The sequence below is a fragment of the Bubalus bubalis genome, chromosome 22 (assembly GCF_019923935.1).
Source record: "Bubalus bubalis isolate 160015118507 breed Murrah chromosome 22, NDDB_SH_1, whole genome shotgun sequence".
Taxonomy (NCBI): Eukaryota; Metazoa; Chordata; class Mammalia; order Artiodactyla; family Bovidae; genus Bubalus; species Bubalus bubalis.
The window spans coordinates 61,147,803-61,172,418 of record NC_059178.1 but is presented as its reverse complement, the minus strand read 5'-3'; the positions used below and the strand labels follow the sequence as shown (position 1 = coordinate 61,172,418).

General features: G+C 54.7%; 1 protein-coding gene across 1 annotated transcript in view; it reads right to left on the bottom strand.

The window, feature by feature from the left end:
- The window catches only part of KCNG2 (potassium voltage-gated channel modifier subfamily G member 2), a 54,485-nt gene that overhangs the window by 15,600 nt on the left and 14,269 nt on the right, over nt 1-24,616 (bottom strand). Inside the window, exon 2 of the mRNA XM_044934699.1 lies at nt 8,227-8,895. Coding sequence (XP_044790634.1) covers nt 8,227-8,859 — 633 coding nt within the window. The 5' untranslated portion in view covers nt 8,860-8,895. The remainder of the gene's footprint in view (nt 1-8,226; nt 8,896-24,616) is intronic.

The following is a 24,616-nucleotide window of genomic DNA, read 5'->3' as shown; positions in this document are numbered from 1 at the left end:
CTTCCGCAGTGAGGCAGCTGAGATGGGAAGGTTCTTGAAGCCGAGGGCAGTGGCCAGAGGGGGTCAGCGCAGACTTGGGTGCAGGGAACCCCGCGGGGACTCCTCGTGGCTGCAGGAGGGCGGGCGGGAGGTGGCCAGGGGGTTGCCCCGCCCCTGCCTCCCAGCCACCCTGCCAGCCACCTCCACCACCAGGGAGGCAGAGGCCTCGCCACAGGCTCCACTCGCACCCTGGGTGCGGCGAGGCGCCTGCGGACAGCCACGCAGCACGGGTCGGCTGCCTCTCCAGCTGCGCCTGTGGACTGGCTTCCCCCATCCGACTCCCGCCCTCCGCGGACCAGCAGCTCCCACTGTGTCCCCCACAGAAGCCGGCGCCTGGACACGGCCTCCTCGCCTCCACCTGCCCCGTGGCCCGTGTGTGCTGCAGCACCTTGTGTGCAAAAGGGTAAAAGCTGTCACTTAATTCCCTGTGCAAAGCACTGTTGAAAGCCGTTTCACAAGCATTATTCAATTTAATCTCAACAACTCTGAAGTATCCTCATTTTATAGATGAGAAAACAGGCTCAGAAAGGAGACCACGTGTTTTTGGGTCTTCAGCAGTCTGTACAGGGGCTGGGGTGGGAGCCCTGGTCTGCATTTAAGTCTGAGAACTTAACCAGCACCTGTTTGCCTCTTGTGTGACAGAGAAGGTGAACCCACAGCCTTGGCTAGATCATGGCGGAGTCTTGGGACCGGTCTCCAGTTCTGCACGTCAGCGGCTTGGCAGCTGCCACTCCCTCCGAACAACAACTAAAAATCTGAACAGACTGAAAAACACACTCTTCTCAGGCCTGTAAGAAAAGGGAGGGCACAGGGCAAACCACTGCCCCCAAGACTGGAGCGACAGACGGGTGAACGCAGGGAGCCAAGCTTCCAGGGGCGAGACTCAAAGACGCCTGGAACCAGCGCTGGTAGGAAAACCTGAACTGTGGTTTTCAGTTGCTGGAGGCTCAGTGAGAATAAGTCTGAGAGTCGTAAGCTCCAGGGTACCTGCTGAGATTTACTGGGAGATTTGCTGCCAGGGCCCGCCAAGGTTCTCAGTAAATATGGGAGAAAAGAAGATACGCAGATGGCAACCAGCACATGAAAAGACGCCCCACTCATATGTCGTCAGGGAGATGCAAGGGAAAACAACACGGAGACGCCACGCCTGTCAGAAAGGCCCGTGTCCAGAGCGCCGGCAGCACAGACGCTGGCGGCAGGGGAGCAGCGGGGCTCTCAGTCAGCGTCGCTGGGGAGGCAAAGCGGGGCAGGCGCTTTGGGAGGCAGTTTGGTGCTTTTGTAAAAAACTAAGTATATTTTACCTAGTGATATAGCAACCACACTCCTTGGTATTTACCCAAAGGAATGAAATACATGTTCACATGAAAACCTGCACGGAGGTGCTTATAGCAGCCCTGTTCATAACTGTCAAACCTGAAGCAGCCAAGAGGTCCTTCAGTCAGTGGTGGGTAAACCAACTCCAGAACGTCCAAACAGTGGGGTATTATTAAAGGCCAAAAAGAAACAAGCTATCAAGTCATGAAAAAATGGATAAAACTTAAATGCATATTACTAACTGAAAGAGGTTAATCTGCAAAGGATTTCAACTATAGGACATTCTGAAAAAGGCAAAACTACAGATAAAGTGAAAGGATCAGCGATGCCAGGGCCTGGGGAAGGGGTGGGGGTCAGGGGAGGCACAGAGGGTTTTCAGGGCAGGAGAATGGTTCTGAGCGACACTGTTATGGTGGATACAGGTCACTGTACTTGTGTCCAAACCCACAGAATGGGGTGGAGCCCTAATGTAAACCGTAGGCTTTGGGAAGTTGCCAACGGAGGTTCGTCAGTCTCAGGGAGGCTGATGATGGGCGATGCTGTGTAAGGGTGGGGCGGGGGCGCACAGGAACTCTCTGCACCTTCCTCTCAATTTTGCTGTGAATTTAAAACTGCTTGAAAAACTTGCCTTAAAAAAAAAAAAGAACCTGGTAGTTTCTATTCTAGGCATTTGAGCATAAGTCTTTTTTTCCCTCAGACTAAAGCACAAATCCAAAACAGAAATCCCCTATTTTTTCTGCCAAATTTATGTGGAAAGTGGAGGAAAATGCCCCGAGCTCCATGTTTATCCCCTGGCACCTGTGGCTCTGTTTCCAGAGCCTTTCAGAGTCTGGCAGGAGGGTCCCCCGTGAAAACAGCCAGTGTTCCCTCCAACGCAGTGGCCGATGACTGCTGGGGCTTGGCCTGCAGTTCTGGGGGCTGGCACGGGCTCCAGGCCAGAGTGTGGGCTGCAGACGAGACTCCCTGTGGGGAGGGTTGCCGCTTCGCCTTCCTCGCAGTCCTGAGGCCCCCCTCATTTTACAGAAGAGCACGAAGATCAGGGCTGGACCTGTACCAGACCCAGCTTCGCCTGCAGCGGAGTATCTGCCAGCAGGTCGTGTCGGTTCCTGGATCAGACCTTTGCAAATAAGAAACCCAACCAGCCAGACCCATGGTCCAGCCCAGGGCTCTGGGAGCCTCTGTCCCCAGCTCGGTCCTGGGGCTCGGGGGCAGGGTCCTCTCTGGAGTCGGTGGCTGTGCCGGCAGCTGGCTGGGGTCCATCCTCCCTTCCTCCTTTCAGCTTCTTGGGCCTGACCACGTCAGGGAGCACCGCAGCCCGTTGGCACGGTGTGATGACGGGACGCAGACGGCCCCTGCTGGGTGGGACTGGAGCCTCCTGGATGCGGGGCATGGAGTCCAGCTGACGCGCGTGAGAGGGCCCCGCGGTCCTGCCCTGCTGCAGCGGCCCCAGTACAGCATTCTTAGCCCACGTGGACAGGAAACAAGCCGTCAGGGGCTGGACTGAAGCCCAGGTCCCTGTGCTCAGGGGCTCCTTTGCCACTGGCTCGAGCCCTGCTGCTGTCGGCGCTGAAAGAGCAGCTCATCGCTCGCGGCTCTCAAGTTGGACGTCCGCGGTCCGGGCACCGACACACTTAGTGTCTAGTGGGTCCCTGCCTCCTGCTTCTCACCGTGTCCGCTCCAGACGAATGGGTGGGCCGCTCTGGGTGGTCACTGTTGTAGGAGACTAATCCCATCACAAGGCTCAACTTTTATGACTCTGTCACCCCCGGAAGCCCCTCTCCTGACATACTGAACTTGGGATTCAGCCTGCGAATTCTGGGAACGTGACATTCAGATGGCAGCATTCTGCCCCCAGCACCCCAAATTCATGTCCTTCTCGCCTATATTCCATCCTGCAGCCCCCCAAGTCTAAGAAACTTCGTTATCAACTCTAAGGCCTGACGTCGTCCAAGTCAGGGGTTCGGGGGACTCCAGGTCGAGTCATCAGAGGCAAAGCCCCTGAGCCTGTGCGCAGACAGTGATGTGCTTTCTCACACTGCAGCGGGCCATGCCCCGTGCCCCACGGAGCAGGCTGCAAGCCCGCTGCACCGGTTCTGTTTGTGCGCTGGGGAGCCCTGACTGACAGCTTGGAGCAGTGAAGCCCTCAGCCCGGCTCAGGCTGTTAAGCTCGACGAGCGTGTCTGTGCCCACACGCAGCAGCAGCTCTGTCACCAGCTTCCGATGCCATTGCCAAGTGTCTTTGTGAATTTGGTGCTCGAAGTTGCACTCATGAAATCCATAACTAATTATGTGGGTCTTGATTTAATCATATGAGCTTAGAGTTAAAAATCGACTTGCAAGCCAAACACCAGCCTCCGTGAAAAGGAAGTGATGGGTTGAGCACAGCCTCTGAGGACGCGCTGTTCCCCAGGCCGGCGTGTGCACCCGGGCCTCACTACTTGCAGGCCCAGCACCGTCTCCAGGCAACACCCCGCAGGGAGGAATCCAAGAGCCAACTGCCAGAACAAAGGCCTCTCTGGTTCTGAAGGCCTGTCCTTAGCATCTGATCGCTGTGACATCCAGCGGGGTGGGCGCCAGTGTGCACGCCCGTTCCTGGGGTTGCCTAACCACGCTGAACACACCTCTCACAGAACCGAGTATCCAGCAGGGACGGGGTGCTCTGGGCGCACCTGATGTCTTCATGTTACCCGACAGCAAGGTGTTGGGGGAGCGGCTAGAAACATGCTCTGTCTCCTTCACTGAGCCCCCAACACCCTAGGAGTGAGGCCAGAGGCGCTGTAGACCCCAAGGCAGCAGAATGGGGGGCTCGCCTCCCTCTGGCTTGGGGCTCTTACGGTGACATGCAGGAAGGAGGTCAGGGGTCAGTCCTGGAGCTGGAGCCTCCTGGCCGCAGGGAGGGGACCGCAGCAGGAGAGGAGAACCAGCTGAGGGGCCCCGGAACGAGGGAGGGAGTCCCCTGGAGGAACCAGCCCTGCAGGAGGCCCGGTCCCAGCAGGACCACGAGGCAGAGACTGGCAGTTTGAGGAAGCCATTGGGGGTGGTTTCTTTCGCGGCAGCGGGGACACACGCAGGTCTACAATGGAGCTGGAATCAAGGCCCGACCCCAAACGAGTCCCCAAGAAGCAGGCCTCAGTGCTTGCTGAGCCAGCTTCAGACGGCGGGGGCCAAAGAAGGGGCCTGGGGGTCGCGCAGGGCGGGCACCCAGGCCGAGCCCAGCCCTCAGCTGCCCCGCGGCCTCTGCCTGCTCTGACTTGGACCACGAGGTGAGGACCATGGAGTTGGGGACCCCCCACCCCCTGCATCTCAATGGGTAGAGCAGGAAGCAGCAAGGGCTGGGGCTGCGTGCCCCTCGGCCCGGGGCCCCCCTCGGCCTGGTGCCCCCCTCGGCCCGGGGCCCCCCTCGGCCTGGTGCCCCCCTAAGCCTGGGGCCCCCCTCGGCCCGGGGCCTACTGCTCTCTCGCTGAGCGTGAGGGCTGAGGGTCCTTGGTACCTTGTGAGGTGCCAGATGCAGTGGAACCCTGGCTGCTTCCCCCTGGTGGTCTGCGCCCTGCCGGCCCCCACCCAGCCCGTCCACCTCTGTCTCCAAGAGTCTGCTGACTCCAAACGCCTCAGGTGGGTGGAGTCACACAGGCTCTGTCCTGACAGCTGGCTTGTTTCCCTTAGCACAGCGTCCTCAAGGTTCGTCCCACAAGTATGCTTTTCCCATCATCCATCCTATAAACAACGAAAAGCAGAGACCAGCTCTCATTCAGTTACGACGTGTGAGAGCAGATTCCTGACAGAGCCACCACTGGCCACAGGGGCTTCCCGGGCATCGAGGAGACTCGGGGATGGCCACAGCCTGGACTCTGGCGGGGCAGACTGCCCAGAAGCCCCCAACAAGCACACAGGCCCTGCACAGCCTCAGGCAGCACCAGGGCCTCTGCCCACTGCTCTCAGCCGCCCTGAGCAGTCTGGCTGCAGAGTCCTCCCTGGGGCGGGGAAGGCGCCCTGAGGCAACACGGGAGACTCCGTGACAACAACAGTGAGACCCGCCCAGGGCCAAGGCAGAGGGAGACGTCCCTGTGCCCAAAAGCCACGCCCCAGCCGCCCCAAAGCCGGGGTCTCTGTGCACTGGGGGCTTCCTTCAGCCCTATGGGGGCCCCACTCACTCAAGGGGGCATTTCATGGGCTTGCAGCAGGAACCACGGAACTGTTTTCCTATGATTCCCTGAATAATGGAGGATTATAATCTTTCCTCTCCCTCCATGCTTTTCTTTACCAACACATAAAAATAACCACCAAACACTAACGCTGCCAGAGATGACGAGCGACATCCCCAGACGGATGATAACGGAGCCGCACCAGCCACCTCTGATTCCTGAGGACTCTTCCTGCTCCCCAAGATCCTTTTCCAAGAGGAAGTTGAATGCATTGATCTGGACCATCCACTAGAGTGTGGGTGCCCCGCCGAAGCATCCTTGCTAGTCGAAGACAGGACCTCAGGCTCAAGGGACGGTCGGTGCTGAGCCCCTCAGAGGACGCTTTCTGGAGCCTTCAAGAGAAGACTTGAAATTTTAAAAAGAAACTACTTAGCTACTTAATTAAAATCAGAGATCACATACAGATAATATTTTAGCCCAGGCTAAATTCTACTGGGGAAAAAACCCAAAAATCAAGAAAATAATGAAGGGTTTCACGTTCTTCTCTGCCCTACATCTCCAACGCCTTGTGCCTGGAAACTTCCCTGGTAAATCAAGGCTGCAGCAGCAGGGGAGACAGCAGAAGCTCCCCGGAAACATAAACATAGAATCATCACAGACGCCAGCTGGCCCACTGCTGGGACAAGCCCCAGACCCGAGGGCAGGACTCACCAGACACATGCACACGTGTCCACAGCAACGCGTGTTACAACAGCAAGAGGGGGAAGCAACCCAGGGGTCAAGGATGGACAACGGGTGAGTAAGGAGAGGAGACACATACCAGGGGACGCTACTCAGCCCTAAGAAGGAAGGAGTCTGACACCTGCCACAACGCCGTGAACCTGAAGAACACGGTGCCTGCCTGATTCCTCTTAAATGAGTCCCTAAAGTTGTCAGATCCACAGAGGCAGAAGGTCCAAGGCGGGTTCTGGGGGCTGCAGAGTCAGTGTTTAATGGGAAGAGTTTCAGTCTGGGAAGATGAGAGATTTCTAGCAACGGATGGCGCACGTGTGACTGTAGTTAATGCCACTGAACTGAGCATAAAAACAGCTCAGCTGGTGAATTTCATGTGTATTTTGCCTCACACACTCAGTGTTGATGAAACATAAAACCTTTTCCTTCCTGTGGCAGTGACACCACCTACTGTGACTTGGCACCTACTGTGTGCAGTGTGCCGGGACCCCGGCAGAGCACGCAGGTATAAGTCCATGGATTCACCGACACATGGACACAGCACGTGCTCACCCACACTGCGGTCCTTACTTCCTAACCTGAGGACTCATTTGGTGAGACAGTGTCGGGTGGCAGGAAGTGATGTTTCTGGAAATGAGGAAGAGGTGGGTGATGGATATGAATGGTGGCTGACATGGGGACCAGCAAGAAGACTCAAAGCCGACTCAGTCTCTGGTGACACAGCCCTGACTTCTGTTCCCTGATTCTTGCGTAAATGGTTTCCTCCTCGGATTGTATGGAGTTATTGCTGCTTAGAAAGTCCAAACACGTCTTTAGAAGCAGAATCCAAAACCTGGGTCTAGTTAAGACAACTGGAAATGACAGCCCAGGAATCAGACACCCAAACAATGAAGGAAGCGAAACCAATTTCCTAAAATTTACATTTAAATTTGATCTGCAGTCAGGGTCACCAGGCTCCCAGTGGAGCCCACTCACAGCTGTTACCAGAGGACCGGACTCTGCATCTCTGAATAATGAGCTGACCCCATCAGGTGAACTTGGACATGACCCCGGACAGCGAAGGGCTCTCAGGGAGGCGCTATGGGAGCTCTGACCTGCTCCACCTGGACGGGGGTGGGGGTGTTCAAGTCCAATGCCCACCCCTGGAAGCTGGAGCTGGAGAGCAGGCAGGCAGAGAAACCCCCGCCGCTCCGTGAGGAAACGCAGGTGGCACTGTGCAGGGCGACACAGTCACATCATCAGACACGCAGCAGCTCCTCCCTCCTGACCCCAGCCCTGACGCCATCCACTCCGGCCTCCCAGAATGTGCCTGAGACCTTCCGGGGCGCGTGCAGCACACAAACACCTGTGAGCTCTGGGTGACACCTTAACCCGTGGGGGACACTTCCACCTGTACCTCTCAGGTCAACAAGGGAGCAGGAAGTCCACCAACTGCTCAGACACCAGCCCCAGCACCTCCACAGAGCCAGTGCGGGAGCTGGGCGCCTGGGAGAATTCCCAGGTCCTCTTCTTCTGGTCCAGGATGATGGCACTTGAGTTTACAGCACAGCACTCTCTACAGCAGGCATTTTTAGCTCCGAATTGTCCAAGCTTCTGGGCCCGGCCGGCAGACAGGATGGGTGAGAAGGCCGCTGACCAGCGGACTCACTGAGTTCTCAGAACTGGCAGGAATTTGGAGCCTCTGCCAGCAGTGGACAGCCTGGTGCCCCCGCGGTGTCAGCGGCTCTCTCCCCTGAACCAGAGCTGGTGCGGTGGTTCCAGGGCCCATGGTTTCAACCAACGGGGCAGGGGTGCCTAAGGCCACCAGGCCGTGGGTGCCCCTCCCTCCCCTGGCCCAGCTGCCTCCAGGCCGCGACTCGAGTCCAGCCCTAGGTCCCCGCTGACTCCCACCACCCCGGCCGGTTCCGTCTCCGCCACCCGCAGCCCTGCCCAGCCCGGCCGCCTGTCCCAGCCCCAGTCCAGCCCGGGTGCCCTGCCAGCTGCCCTGGCCCGCGCTTACCCGCTCCTCTTCGGCGCGGATGTCCGGCATGGTGCTGAGGCAGAGGCCGACGGCCGTGACGGCCACGAAGGCCACGGACACGCAGGCGAAGAGCTTGCCGGCCGGGCCTGAGCGCGGGTCGTCCACCACGTCGCGCAGGCGCCGCCGGCCCCGCGCGAGCCGCCCGCCAGGTCGCGGGGTGCAGGCCGGGCTCCCTGGTGCCCCGCGCTCCGCCGGCCCCGCGCGCGCCTCGGCCGCCTCCTCCTCGCGGCGGCGCAGGCGGCGCAGGCAGCAACGCTCCAGGCGCGCCTCGTCAATGCCCCAGTACGCCAGCTCGTCGCGGAAGGCCAGGGCGCACGGGCCGCGCAGCAGCCGCAGCTTCCCGGCGCGCAGCAGCGCCACGATGGCGCGGAAGGCGCAGGGACTGCGGTCGAAGAAGAACTCGTCGCGGCTCACGTCGTAGTCGTCGCACACGCGCAGCAGCTCGTCGTGGCCGCGGCAGGCGCGCAGGCGCTCGAGGCGCGCGAGGGGACAGCGAGCCAGCGCGGCCCAGGCCAGGCGCACGCGGCAGCCGCCAACGTTGATGATGACGTGCCGGGCTCGGGCCCCGCCGCCGCCGCCCCGCCGCTCCGCGGGCCCGGGCAGCAGGGCCATGGCCCCATGCGCCGCGCCGGGGTCGGGAGGCTGGGCCTGCAAAGGAACGGAGCGCGTGTTAGGCCGCAGGCAGGATGGAGCTGGGGGCACCCTGCCTGCGCGCGACCCAGGGGCCTGGGACCAAACGGAACCCAGGGCTCCCCCGGCTCCGGCGCTCAGTTCTCCGCTGCATCCCTGAGGCCCCCCCTTTACATCTGCGTAAATGTTTGGAAACAGAGTCCCTGACTCAGGAACCACATCACAGAAGTTGCATGGACTCCTGTGGGTTCTTTTCCACACTACTGAAGGGAGGTTCCGGTCCTCCCCGAATCCTGCCAGGATGGTCCCCCTCAGTGCTTGTTAACATGATGGGGCCGCACTCGGGCACCAGGCGCTTCCCTGCACTGTGGCCACAGGGACGGAACACAGAAAACAAGCAAGTACCAGCCCGGAGCCTCTTTACCCGGGAGTATGAGCGAAGACATGGGCCGGGCAGTCCTCTGGAGGGGAGAGGGATGGTTCTCAGAGTGTGGACTGAGGGCTGACAGCACCGAAATTATCAGGAGAACCTGCAAAATATATATATTCCTGGCTCTCCACTTAAAATTCAGAGTGACTGGAAAACTGCATAGCAAGGACCTCCAAATATCCTCCCGTTAAAGCAAAGATGGGGAAAAAAACCCATCAGAATTGACTTTTTTGGAACTCCAGACACTAACCAAAGGGTAGCAGCAGCCGGGGGAACACTTGAGAAAGAACCCCTGAATCTCGGTAACAACGTTAACTCAGCATTTTAGCCTGCCCCTAGCTTCGTGATAGCCTTGAAGGTGACACCCTGCGTTCCTGGCATCATGACTGGCACTGGGAGGGGGAGAGTGCACCCCATTCAGGGGGAGCCATAACTGTTGGGACCTTTCTGGTGGCGCCCCTGAAAGACCCATCAGAGGGCCTGCCTGTACCTCCCCCGACTCAGGGCTCTCCCAGGGCAGAGGTGGCCGCCTGAGCAGCTTGTGGAAATCATTTACATGAAAACGTTTGCCGAGACAAGGGATGAACTTTGTGTCACGGCAAACAACAGGCTAACCAGAAGGCTAGGGAGAAGAGGCTGGGGAACGAGATGCTTTGAAAAGCTCTGAGGAATTCCTGGAAACCTAGAATGCGGCTCACATGCCTGGGGCCGTGGGCATGCTTTGGAAAGACCTGAGAAGCCTCGCCCTTCCCCTGCACCCCCCTGCAGGCTCTGCACCAGCAAGATGTGAAGGTGGGGGGCGTGCGGTGAGGGACAGCCTGCTGGTGTTGAAGTGCTGGGACACACACAACTAATCTGCAGAAACTGGTTTTTGTTTCTGTTCCAGGCATTTGAGATGCTCTGTCCAATCACTTTCTGACCATTAAGCTAATGCAACAGAGACATCTGCAAGACAAAGACAAAAAATACAGACTGCATAATTTATTCAGGAAACAAGAGCCCTGAAATGCTTCCCCATCCACCATGTGGGTTATAGGAGGCATTTAAGCACTGTAGATTTTTTTTTTTTTTAAAGACTTAATAGAAAAAATGGGCTAACTATCACTGAGTTTATAGTAAAGGGGAAAAAATAGACTTTAAATATATGAAAAGAAGTTCCAGTTCATTCCTAACAGCAAAAGTAAACATCTCAAGTTGCCACAGGTATTGCGTTGTAGGGTGGGAGAGGTTGAGGACATAGTTTATTGCATTCGCTTCTCACAGGTGGTAACTGGTAAGCCATCATGACAGGAGGTGGAAGGTTTGAACTCACCCTGTAGGAAGCAGGGATGTTTGTCCCTACACACTAGGGAAAGGGTCCCTATACCCTAGTGAAAGAAATCTGCCCTGGGGAGAGGATTAAAAGATTTCTCTGCCTGGCTCTTTGAGAATACATGTCTAAAAATCCTACCTGCACAGTAGGTATGAGGTTGAAACTTCTGTCTCAATGACAGAAACCTAAGAAATTATCACCCGTGAGAGGAGGTCTCATGTTGACCACATCCAGAGACTCTGGTTAGACCACACACAGAGTCACCTGAGGCAACTCTGCCCCCAGGGGCATCAGGGAGGCCTGGGGTGATTTTGGTTGTCATGACCAGATGCAACAGTTCCCCACTGGTGTCCAGTGGGAAGAAGTCGAGGGTGCCATGAGACCACACAGTGCACGCGCACGATACCCAGCCCAACGCCAACAGCACCGCGGGTCTTCAGGGACGGGCTTGCCACTGAAGCCTCAGAGGGTCCCACTGGTGAAGCCCTGACAGATGAACTTACAAACTGAAATTATAAAATACACAGGGCAGAATCCCACCTAAGCAAACACCGGCAGGCACAGGAGTAATAGGGTCGGGCTCCGGTGGTAAGATTATCAAAAATAATTCAATGCATCAAAGAAGGAATTAACCCCAGAGGATGAAAGATATTATTAAAAAGACTAGGAGAATCTCATAATGAAACCCAGTTTCCAGAAGTGAATAGATAAGACTGAAAACAGAGATGGTCAGTTTGGGGTCAGGCTGAATCAGGTTGAGGTCAGGCTGAGTCAGGTGAGGCCAGGTTGGGGGTCACACTGGGGTCAGGTTGAGGGCAGCTTGGGTCTGGTTGAGGTCAGGTTGGGGTCATGCTGGGTCTGGTTGAGGTCAGGTTGGGTCTGGTTGGGGTCAGGTTGAGGTCATCTTGGGTCTGGTTGAGGTCAGGCATGCTGGGTCTGGTTGAGGTCAGGTTGGGTCTAGTTGGGGTCAGGCTGAGTCAGGTTGGGTCAGGTAGAGGTCATGCTGGGTCTGGCTGAGGTCAGGTTGGGTCAGGTAGGGGTCAGGTTGAGGTCGGCTGGGTCAGGTTCTCTCCCAGGAACCCTCCAAAAGGAGTCAACAGAAGACAGACAGCACAGACAAGAACACATATGGAAGATAAAGTGAAGTTATCAATACTGTTTAGTAGGAATCCCAAGGGAAGGAAACGGAAGCTAGGTGGCATCCAGCTGCAGCTTAGACTGACCACAGGATGGCGAACACTCCCACCAGGCACTTTTCGGGGAGACCTGGGGACCTCAGTCGAGAGGACCTGACTTTGTGGTACTTCGGGTGAGACGTCACCCCATTCCTGGATCCTGGGAGCTGCAGGTGGGGTGGTGCCAGTTAGGGATGCTGCCTCTGGGGGGTCTGCGAGGGGGGCGTCAGAGGGGTGTGTGTGTGTGAAAATGAAAAAGGGGAAAAACACACAAGATTAGACAGGGGTCTCAAATATCAGAAGACCAACCCACAGTTGAAGAAATGTTTATTCTGTAGCTGAATTTACCAATTTCTATTTAGGCTTAGAAACATGAACTGAAACAGACTAAAACCTGTTTAGTGGAGGTAAACCTTTGGATCTCACAAGAGAACTGAAGTATTCTTCTCTAGGAAAAATGTCTTTCCTTGTGCAAAACAGATAGCTTCCTATTTGGAGGAGGTGACCTTTAAAATGAGCAAATTTGGAAAACTCAGCAGTGGCCACAGGACTAGAAAAGGTCAGTTTTCATTCCAATCCCTAAGAAAGGCAATGCCAAAGAATGCTCAAACCACCGCACAATTGCAGTCATCTCACACACTAGCAAAGCAATGCTCAAGATTCTCCAAGCCAGGCTTCAACAATACATGAACTGTGAACTTCCAGATGTTCAAGGTGGTTTTAGAAAAGGCAGAAGAACCAGAGATCAAATTGCCAACATCCGCTGGATCATGGAAAAAGCAAGAGAGTTCCAGAAAAACATCTATTTCTGCTTTATTGACTATGCCAATGCCTTTGACTGTGTGGATCACAATAAACTGTGGAAAATTCTGAAAGAGATGAGAATACCAGACCACCTGACATGCCTCATGAGAAATCTGTATGCAGGTCAGGAAGCAACAGTTAGAACTGGGCATGGAACAACAGACTGGTTCTAAATAGGAAAAGGAGTACATGAAGGCTGTATATTGTCACCGTGCTTATTTAACTTATATGCAGAGTACATCATGAGAAGTGCTGGGCTGGAGGAAGCACAAGCTGGAATCAAGATTGCCGGGAGAAATATCAATAACCTTAGATATGCAGATGACACCACCCTTATGGCAGAAAGTGAAGAGGAACTAAAAAGCCTCTTGATGAAAGTGAAAGAGGAGAGTGAAAAAGTTGGCTTAAAGCTCAACATTCAGAAACGAAGATCATGGCATCCGGTCCCATCACTTCATGGCAAATAGATGGGGAAACAGGGGAAACAGTGGCAGACTTTATTTTCTTGGGCTCCAAAATCACTGCAGATGGTGACTGCAGCCATGAAATTAAAAGACACTTGCTCCTTGGAAGAAAAGTTATGACCAACCTAGACAGCATATTAAAAAGTAGAGACATTACTTTGCCAACAAATGTCCGTCTAGTCAAGGCTATGGTTTTTCCAGTAGTCATGTATGGATGTGAGAGTTGGACTATAAAGAAAGCTGAGGGATGAAGAATTGATGCTTTTGAACTGTGATATTGGAGAAGACTGCAAGGAGATCCAACCAGTCCATCCTAAAGGAAATCAGTCCTGAATGTTCATTGGAAGAACTGATGTTGAAGCTGAAACTCCAATACTTTGGCCACCTGAAGAACTGACTCTTTTGAAAAGACCCTGATGCTGGGAAAGATTGAAGGCAAGAGGAGAAGGGGACAACAGAGGATGAGATGGCTGGATGGCATTACCGAGTCTATGGACATGAGTTTGGGTAAACTCCTGGAGTTGGTGATGGACAGGGAGGCCTGGTGTACTGCAGTTCATGGGGTCGCAAAGAGGCGGACACGACTGAGTGACTGAACTGAACTGAAATGTACCTGGGTGGGGAGCCACGCTGCTGAACCCCCAGGGCCCCACATCCTCCCACGGGTGCATGTACTGATGGACTCCCAGATGTTAGCACCTGCGTCTTTCGTGGGGATGTTCTCGGGCTCCGGGGTCCACCTGCCTGCCCAGCACAGGCCAAGCGGGAGTGAATGGTGAGGGAGGCTCCTGCCCCAGGAAGAGCAGGACAGGGTAGGGGGAAGCTCTCAGTGGGGACAGCGCGCCTCAGAGACCGGCCACTGCAGAGGGCCTCCAGCCCGCCCACCGCTGCGGGCTTGGAGAGGGCTTTGTCTCCTTGCTTGAGAGTCAAGCTCAGTCAGGGAAGCATAGCGGGGGGCACTCAGGAGATGAGGTGCAGAGCCCCTTCCCACACTGCTTCTGCCGTCAGCCCCCAGGTCTGCGGGGAGGGGGCCGTGCTCGCCCCTCTACTGAGGCCACTCCAGTCCTCACCTGGCCTGGTGCCCCTCCAGATGCTCACTTTCATTACAGCTGAAGTGCTTCACCTCTGAGTTGACACGGGTTCACAAGAACGAACACATGAGACTAGCCACGTGACAATCGGAAAACGTGATCTAAATGAGAAATGCTTTTCTCCAATCATTCAACTAGCACATGACTGTGGCTGAGCTAGTTTAAACTAAAAATGCGTCCAACCTCCTGACAATAAGGAGGACACAGGTTAATATTTGGTGAGACACTGCACTGTTTTTCAATTCTTATTGTCCTACCGAGACAAACATCACATGAATTAGGATAAAAATCATCCACGTGATAAGTACAAAGACCCAAAGGTAAAGAACTAATTTTAAATAAAACATGATTGTTAGGAAATTTCAGTCTTAAAGTACTATTAGGATCATTCCTATAATTTCTGTCCAATTGTTAACCTCCAATGTGTTCAACCATTTTTTTCCTGGAATGCATTTCTTTTCTATATGTCAAAGTTACACAAATTGCAAATTACACTTCTAAAGTGTATATATGAACAGAACCAAAAACACTCTAATTAGATCTATTTTTAGCCATGCTGTTGACAGAAAGATTGATGATTATTTTTCAGTTATGATTTATGATAACTTCATATAGTCTCCAAATCTATAAGGCATATAGAAATTTGATAACTAGTAACTCTTATCCACAAAGCATGATGCATATAGCAGAACTGCATATAATTGCCCCAAAGTTTTTTAAAAATTAAACTTTCAATTTTGAGATTGTAGAGATCCTTTTACCCAAATCGTGCAGTGGTAGCATCTCGCAAACCTACAGGGTGCCGCCTCGGATGTAGTCCAGACACGGAGTGTCCATCTCACCGGGCCCGCAGCACCTCCATCCCTCCCAGCCCCACCCCGGCCTAACGTGGCCCCAGCGGTCCGTGCTCTGTCCCTGTGCTCCCGTCATCCCAAGCACGGTGTACAAGAGGACCCACGCTGGCAGGTAGCCAGTGAGGACCGAGTCTTTTTGCTCAGCGTAACTCTGAAGATTGGCCAGATTGTGGCTGGTGCAGCGCTCACAGTTGTATAACCCTCTCAAGGTGAAGGACAGCTGGCTCATTTCCAGGATTTGGCTATTAAGAGCAAAGCTGTTACAAACATTTCCATAAACGTCTCCCCATCATGTGGTTAAAAGCCCAGTTGAGCAAAAGTTTTTACTTTTTGATAAAGTCTAATTTACATTTTTTTTCCTGACTGTGCTTTTGGTATCAATAATAATGTGCTTGATCCAACATCCCAAAGATATTCCAGTGTTGTTTTCCCAAAGTTAATAGTTTACATTTTACACTTAAGTCTGTGATGCACTGTGACATAATTTTTGTACAAGGTGTGACCCTCACAGGAAATGCATGTCAAACCCATTCTTGGAGGTGGGCATCCGCAAAGACTTTGAAAGCAAGCCATAAAATGTTTGTTAATCTTGTGATTTATAATAGAGCCGTTTTAGATAAATTCCGCTTGCTCTGGAAACAAGCTACAACAAAATAAAACCAATGTAATTTTTTCTGCTAGAAATTTTACCCCTTTTACATATTGAGTGTCTAATGGGTCTTCATGTTCTCAATACTCTGTATCTTCCACATTTTTTGTAAACTGTGTACAAGTATAAACATGTAAACAGTCAGATGTTTTGGGTACCCATTGACTCTGATTTCTAGAATTTTCATACATTCTACCCATGGTAGGCACATCCGGCTGGGAGTCCAGCAGCCTGGGGACGTACTATACTCACAGCTGAGAGGCTGTTGCACACCCGGTGTGGGTACCTGGAGCCCTCTGTTCAACTTCTGCCCTTCGGGAGTTTGAATTCAACAAGCCTCGACGGCAGCGAATCCACCTCTAAGCGTCTGTGAAGCTCCGATAGTGGTACTGAATAAAGAGGAAAGAAACTCCTGATCTGCTCAGAGAGTGGACGTGAGCACGCCAGGGCAGCTCATAGGTTCCTGAGGCCAGACGAGCTCTCTTCCTACGTGATCGCACCTCAGCCCCCAGGACCGCTTCTCCCCAGAGCAGCTCACTTCTGATGGGAAACAGGACAGGCCCCAGGTGAGCAGACAAGAGAAAGCAGAGCTCCCGTGTGAGAGCACATGCGTCAGTGGTCATCAAAGACGGGCTCCCCCGGGCAGACTTGGAAAGTGTGAGTACATAGTGACTGGACTAGAAACCTAAGTCAAGCCCTGAGTCTATGGTGTGTACACTCTACACAGCAACAGAGGAGGGAGGAGAGAAAGACCACGCGCCACCACGGGGAAACAAGACGTCCGCAGGGTCCGGTGAGCGGGTGCGGACCGTGTCCACCCCTTGACCCCGTGGTCACACCTGGCACCCGGGTGGCAATGCAGGGCAGTGGTCAGTCTCAGCAGCATCTGGCTCTGCCCTGGGCAAGACGAGCTCCAGTCAGATGCCCAGACACAGGTCCCTGTGTCCAGATAAAACAGGAGGCCTGGGGTCTTCAGAGTCAAGGACAAGGAAAGGAACAGGTGGGAGGGACGTCACAGGAGGTGAAGTGAGAGGCTGTGAGATGTAACCACACGAAATGCATAGACCTTGGTTAGAGTCTACCAGAAAGCCTACAAAACACAGCTTGGGGACAGCTGGGAAAATCTGAAATATTTGTTATTGTTAATTTTCTTAGGTGTTATAATGGAATTGGTTATGGAAGAGAATAGACTTATTTTTAGGAGATGCATATTCGACTACTCAGGGATAACTGTCTTGGCTTCTGTAAACTACTTCCACATGGTTCATTCATCTCACATATATATGGACACACACACATATATACACAAAATCTCATATATATTATATATATACTTCCACACAGATGGCTAGGTTTTCACTGTACTACTCTTTGGACTTTAATGTATGTTTGAAAATTTTTACTTGAAAAGAGCGACAAAGAAACAGCGCCCCCACCACCCAACCCAACAAAACACAATTCTGGTGATGTTCCTTTCCTCCTTACGTAGTAAGATGTAAAATAATGTACAACGTCCATTTTTATTTATGGACCTACTAATAAGGATTATGTTGTGTGACAGGTAATTTTATGTGTCAACTTGCCTGGGTCATGGGGTGCAGCAGATATTTGTCAAATATGTTTCTGGGTGTTACCAGTAAGGTGTTTTTGAATGGGATTAACATTTAATCTGTAGAGTGAAGCCAACTGCCCTCCCAGACATGGGTGTCGTATATGAAGGTTTTTTGAGATAAAAGCCCCAGACGTGGGTGTCATACATTAAGGTGGTCAAGATAAAAGCCCACTAAGCAGCCAAGCCCGGCCGCCCCCTTAGCTTCCTCGGCCACACAAGGTGCCCCCCACTGCCCACGCTAGCTTCTTGGTACTGCTGCTCCTGGCATTTCTGTGCAGGACGCTCACATCCTGACTGGGCAGAGGGTCACCCCACCTTCCCTTCCTGGCCTCTAGGACAGAGGCTGGCCCAGCCTCGGGCCCTGGAGCCCAGGCCGAGGACTCTGATCTGCCTTTGTGCTTTTCCTGGTCACAAGGTCACTCGGAACCAGCACACTGGTCGTGACCACATGGACCACATGACTTGACACACATCGTTCGTTCACGTACACAGCATGCTTTGACCCCCTTGGCAATGGTCCGTCTGTGGGGAGTTCTGTGAAAGTGTGTTTCTTTTAAAGAACCAGTCCCAGATTTGGGTTTTTGTTCTAAAAACTTATAGTTACTAATTTCTCACTTTGCAAACATCACTCACACGTGGGCGTCGAAAGGAAAACAACTAGAGTCACAACGGAAATTCCTAGCGACCGTAACATCACATCCAGCTGCACAGGAGAGACTTAGGCCCAGCGGCAAGGGGGCCTCCCTTCACTGCGAGGCTGAGACACAGAACAGCCCATTCCGGCCGCTGCAGGGGCAGTGAGGCCTCTCTCTTGCCCGCTGACAGCAGATGCTGGCTGGCGGCAGGCGGGCAGGTGAGGGGGACGTCCCAGATCTTGGCAGGTCAGCATGTGTGATGCTGAGGGGACGAGGCCAAGATGCTGTTTCTCTGAAAACAGTGCGTGACTTGTGCCAGGCGCTGTGGAGGCTGGGTTCCCACATGTAGGTGGGAAAGTCTTGGATGGAGCCAAAGCTGGGAACCTTGGCGCTGCTGCTCCGGCCAGCTCCTTGAAAGCTGCTGAAACCTCTCCAGATCTCAGGGTCCAGCTGGTGAATCAAGGGAGTGGATAAGATGATCCCAAGGCCTCCTCCAGACTCAAGGTTCATAAATAGCAGGTAAGAGTGGAGAATACAGAAGGCCTGGTCTCTTGGAAAAAAGCCAGAGAGAGCGGGAGGATGGAGGAGGAAATAAGCAGCAAGAGCTGAAGAGAAAAGAGACTTGGGCAGGGGGGACAGCTGGGGATGGGGGCACTGTTGGGGATGGGGGGACACCCGGGGGAAGGAGGGGACACCCGGGGTCAGGAGAGGACACCCGGGGAAGGGGGGGTCACCTGGGGGCGGGGGGGACACCCGGGGTCAGGTGGGGTCACCTGGGGGCAGGCAGGAAACCCGGGGGCGGGTGGACACAGTTCCACTCAGAAAGTTAGCACTCTCGATCACCAGCTGACCCTTCATTCTGGGTCCTGGGACACAGCCTTTAAGAATAAAGGCCTCCCTGAGGTTTTCTCAATGACCCTGGTGCTCCTGGGGTGAGACATCCCGAGGAGGATGAGGCTGGACCCTGGCACCCAGGGCACAGGACGGGAGGGCACAGCACCACAGGCTCTGCAGGGCCCGAGCTCACCGTCTTGCCAGAAGTCCCCTCCCGCCCCAGAGCTCCTCACGGCCGTCTCCCTCTCTCCCCACACTCTGTCTGTCTCAGTCTCTCCTGCCCTCCTCCCCAGCGAGGCCTCACGCTCCAGGGGGGCTGTCCTGTGGGGACAGGCGTCCAAGTGCCCAGTCCATCCGGCCGGTTCTTGCCCCAAAGCTCTCTCTGCCTCTCGTTGGGCATGAACCTCTGAGGAAATCATTGTTTTCTCAGGCCCTCTCATGTTGAGATTTCCTGGGCCATGGTTTAGTTCAACAACTCTGTTTTCCCCGTGGGAGGCGGGGCCGCATGCAGGACCCCTCACCTCCGGGTGGCTTCCCCGCGTCGGGCTCATCCTTGGTGGGGGGCGGTCCCCCGTCTCTGTTGGGGCTCCTCTGGCCCTGAGATGACAAGTCTCCCTCCTGCAGGCACTGCGTCTAGACCCCGGTCAGCCACGGGCTTCTTGGAGAGTCCAGGACACGTGGCTCATCGCCTCACAGACACATGGTGGGTCTGGGGTCCTGAGGACTCTGAGGTTGGCTGTGGTCACAGGACCCCTGGGAAGAACCTGTATTTCGGGGGACGTTTATGTTTACTCCAAGCACCCACTTGGTTACATCGTGATGGTCATTGTATTTTCCTCAAACACTGCTCTCACTCCAGTCTACACGGTGTTGGACGCTCTGAGGACAGGGTTTCGAGTGGAAATGTAGTAGCTTCTCGGAAACTGCTCCTTGCCTCAGCTCCTCTGTCTCCATCAGTGAACTAGACAGACAGCCGTGGTGTCGCACGATAAACGTACAACTGTCACCTTTAGGCTCAAATGGGAGGCCCTGACCACGTCTCCCCTGCTTCAGGGGAGATTTCTTTCTTCATGGAGGCCAATCTGTGTCCCGTGTCCTCACCCCACCCCCCAGAGTATTCCCTATTCCAGCCCCCAGCCCCAGCTGTGGGTGTTCTTCGTAATCAGCAAATGAGCAACTCAGGGATGGACGTGCCCTCCAGCCCCAGGCAGCCTCCAGCACAGCCCACTCCTCGCCCTCCTCCTGGACGAGGGTCTCCACGGTGCCCGCGGTCCCCTCACAGGGCGTCCTCCTGGATGAGGGTCTCCACGGTTCTCCACCTCCCCCCACAGGGCGCCCTCCTGGACAAGGGTGTCCACGGTGCTCCACTGCCCCCCCACCTCCCTGCAAAGGGTGCCCTCCTGGACGAGGGTCTTCACAGTGCCCACGGCCCCCTCACAGGGCACCCTCCTGGACGAGGGTCTCCATGGTGCTCCATCCCCCCATCCACTTCACGGGGCTCTCGGGGGACCAACAGCACGTCCCTCTAGAGTCCTCCCCTCTCTGGCCCACCTGGGGCTCCTCAGCCCCCCCACCAGCTCCCCCAAAGGCCTGATCCCCTCCTGAATGTCTCCGAGCTACCCCAGAGCCCGGGAGTTACTGGGGCTTAGGCCACTGCCCACCCAGCTCAGGGCCCTGCTGACCCCATGTGAGCCCCACAGCCCTTCCAAGAACAATTGTCTCCGAGGCGGCTTGAGCCCCCTCACCCTCCGCCGAGTTCGGGTCCCTAGACTTGGAGCATGAACCTCCTCTTGGATTTAAGGACATCTCCCAGTGACTGAGCGCCTATGGGTTAGAAAAAGCAATTATGTTCCAGAACTATCATAACTGCTAAGTCTGTTTCAATGTACAGGTTGAGGACTATAATTAGCACATCTGTATGCAAACGTCTGCTGCATCAGTTTTCTCTGAAATCTCTGTTCACATGGTGCTTCTGCTCCCGCACCCAGAGGAGCGAGGCTGCTCCAGAGCCTGGGCTCTGCGAGAGGCTTCGGAGCTGCCAGGGCCTGGGGGGCGGCCACCCCGCCGCTGGGGGCGGCTCACGGCTGACAGTTGGACTGTCGTCCAACAGTGTCGACAGGCGTCACTGGGGGGCTTCTACTGGAGTGTGTCCCTCTGCAGCGTCTTGCAAATCCCCCCAGAGCGTCTCTTGGGGACAGGGGACAGACCCTCAATGTGTCAGAGGCCCCACACTTGGGCCCCCAGTCATCTTGTCCCCCCAGTCAGCTTCTAAGCCTACATAATAGAAACTCTCTGATGCCTAAGAAAGACGAAGTTACAGAGCCACCGTCCAGAGCTCATCCCCCGCCCCTCTGGACAGGGCCCCGTGGGGCTTCCTGAGCTAAGAGGCCGAGGCTCTGGTCCAGCCTGGCCCTGGATGCTGACCTTGGAGCAGACCTTGGTACAGGACGGAGCGACAGACACTTCAGCGAACAGAAAGGGGAAGGAGTCACGGCCACCACCTCTCCCGCCCTCTGCCGTCTCTGGTGGGGCGGTGGGGGTGGGTGTTGTGTGGACCAGCGTGTCCCCCGCTGAGACGAAGGGCTGCAGCCTGAGGGTACAGGGCTGGCCGAGACCCGCCCACAGACCCTCCGGGGCCTGAAGTGCGGGTCCCTGGGCTGGGCCCCAGGAGGCCTGAGGCCCCCCTGCCTCCCCGTGAAGACCAAGAGACCCCCGTGACCTGGGGAGGGCAGCAGCCTCCTCGCGGCCTGGACTCCCTTAGCTCCCTGAGCAGGAAACGGACAGTTTCCAGATCACTGAATTTTTACTTTACAGTCAGGACAGTTCTTAATTGGTAATTTCTTTCTTAAATCAATTTTATTAAGCAAGTGATGAATCATTCCCACCCTGTCTGCTGCAGAATGTGATGTATGTAAGCCGCTTCCATGCGACCTCCGTGGCACTGCGGGTCCCAGCCGGCTGTTGCCACGGGGACACAGGGACAAGGGGGACCCTGGCTCCAGGGACGAGGAGGAGACCTGCCCGAGCTCTGCCAGCGGCCAGGCCCAGGTCGGAGGGAAAGCAGGAAGGGCTGGAAGAGGACAAACCAGCCTGAGAAGCCGTGGGAAGCAGCTCTGACGGCTGTGGGGCGACAGACTGACTGACTGACTGACTGACTGAAATATGAGCGGAGTCTGTCAAGTCGGCAAATTCTCACAGGCTGAAAACATCCTTCTGAAGTGTCAGCAACTCGAGAGGCAAAGCAAGCCTGGAAGAGACGTGCCACCTCAGAGACAGAGGAGAAACACGACCCAGACATGGGCCTGAGAGGCTGGGCGTCAGGGGGTTGGGGGTGGGGCGCCGCTGGACTGGCTGCAGCTTGGTCCCTGTGCAGGACAGGGTTCATTTCACGGAGCTTTCTGTTAAGATCTTAACATGAGGGGAAGCTGGGGGCAGATACAGGAAAAGTCTGTGCTAATTTTGCAGCTTTTCTGTAAGTTTAAAATAGTTCAAATAAAAAGTTTCTTTATATTTAACTTTTTCCGTTTCAACCCTGAGGCACTGGAACGAAAAACACCTTGGATCTGAATTTGATGAGTTTCAGTGACGCCTTCACACCCCTCTCCCCAAATATTAGCGCTAGGATTTCGTCAAAGGCAAAAGCTGCTGGCATGCTCAGACCACTTCTATCTCTGTGTGTGTTAATCGCTTAGTTGTGTCTGACTCTGCAACTTTATGGACTGTACCCTGCCAGGTTCCTCTGTCCATGCAATTCTCCAGGCAAGAATACCAGAGTGGGTTGCCATTCCCTTCTCCAGGGGATCTTCCTGACTCAGGGATCGAACCCATATCTCCTGCATTGCAAGCAGATTCTTTACCATTGCCTTCTCCGTTTGAACCACCAGTATGACACAAAAAACATACACAACAAAATTTAAAAATAGATCAATTGGACTTGATTAAAATTAGACTTCTGTGCATTGAAAAACTATCAACAGATAGAAAAGACAATCCACAGAACAGGAAGAAATATTTGCAAATCATATACCTGATCAGAATTTAGTATCAAAAAGATACAAAGACCTCCTACAGCTAAATAAAAAGAGAAACAACTCAGCTTAAAAATGGGATAAAGACTTGAATAGACACTTCTCCAAAGAAGGCAAACAGCCAACAAGCACCTGAAAAGATGCCCCACAGCACTGGTGTCTCGGGAAACGCAATCAAACCACAGTCCTGCCCAGCATCCCTCCAGAGGCTTCTCCGATGCTTGCTGTCCTGTGGGCATTCAGCCTTCTCTGCTGGCTTCCTCATGTGGCCGCACCCCCTCACCGGCCTCGGAGTCAAGGGGGTCCAGCCATGCCTCTCCTCTGCCAGCACTGTGACTTCTCGGCTCTTCTTATTTTTTTCCTCTCATCTCTTGATTTGCAGACGCCTCAGTTTTTCACTGGGCTTCCCTGGTGACTTAGTGGCAAAGCATCTGTCTGCCAGTACAGGAGACACAGGTTCAATCCCTGGGTCGGGAAGATCCCCTGGAGGAGGAAATGGCAACCCACTCCAGTATTCTTGCCTGGGAAATCCCATGGACAGAGGAGCCTGGCAGGCTACAGACCATGGGGTGGTAAAGAGTTGAACACAACTTAGCAACTGAACAACAGGTTTCATTCTGGCTTCCCCAGTGGATCAGCAGTAAAAGAATCCACGTGCAATGCAGGAGACACGGCAGGAGCCTTGGGTTCGATCCTTGGGTCGAGAAGATTCCCTGGAGAAGGAAATGGCAACCCACTCCAGTATTCTTGCCTGGAGAATCCCATGGACAGAGGAGCCTGGCGGGTTATGGTTCATGGGGTAGCAAAGAGGCTAAGCAACTAAGCAACAAACGAAAACCCAACAATTTCTCATTCAACACACGTGTTCACCGAGCTGCTAGCCCAGCCAGGCAACAGGCTAGACCCTGGGCTCTGAGGGGCTGGACAGAGAGTCACCGGGATCCTGGCAGCCTGGTCAGACCTCGGGCTGCTGGACACCCAGCTCTGCCACCCAGGGGCAGGTCACCCAGGCTCCAGGACGAGGTTCTGTCTGGGGCACCAGGGCCCCTGCAGGTCTGGGCTGGTCCAGCACTGCAGGTTTCCAGGGCGATGCCGCAGTTGATCTGACAGCAGCTCCACAGGCTCCATAATTAGGACCTCTGAGGAGACGCCTTCGCAGCCCCTAAGTGATGGGGGGAGCTGTGACTTCAGCAAACAGCATTTTTAGAAGCAATGCTGCTTCCTGTTGGTCAGTGGGAAGCCTTCTCCCCTTTTCCTTTTATCTACAGGTCAAAATAAGTAAAAACACATCCTGCTCCTGCAGAGTCTCAGGGCCCCCTGCCATGTGAGTCCTCGAGGCCCCCTTCAAAGGGGCACAGCTGTGCGGCTCCTGCAGGGACCAGGCGTGAGTCAGTGATGGGAGACCCTTCCTGGGAAGCACCCGTGTCAGCTACACTCTCCTCCGGGAGGTTGGTCCCTCAGAGGCAGGGTGTGTCTCAGCCATGGTCCTGCCACGCTGGACAGGCTCACTGGGGCAGGGCTGGACCAGAGGTGGAGGGGGCTCCATCCATGAAGCCGGGAGGACCTCCAGGCAGAAGCAGTGGGGAGGTTTGGCAGCAGGCCCTGGGTGGGAAGCTGGGGGGTCAGTGGCGGGGCAGAGCCTGCAAGGGCTGCTGGTGTCGTCCCTGCTGCACAGCTGGGCTGATGAAAGACGATCCCACAGACAAGGTGTCTCACTTCCCAATTTCATCACTCACCACGGGAGTCCCGTGGGCATCTAGTGGTTACTGGTTCAGACTCGGTGCTCTTAAGGCTGTGGCCCGGTTCAATCCCTGGTCGGGGACCCGAGATTCCACAAGCCACATGGCACAG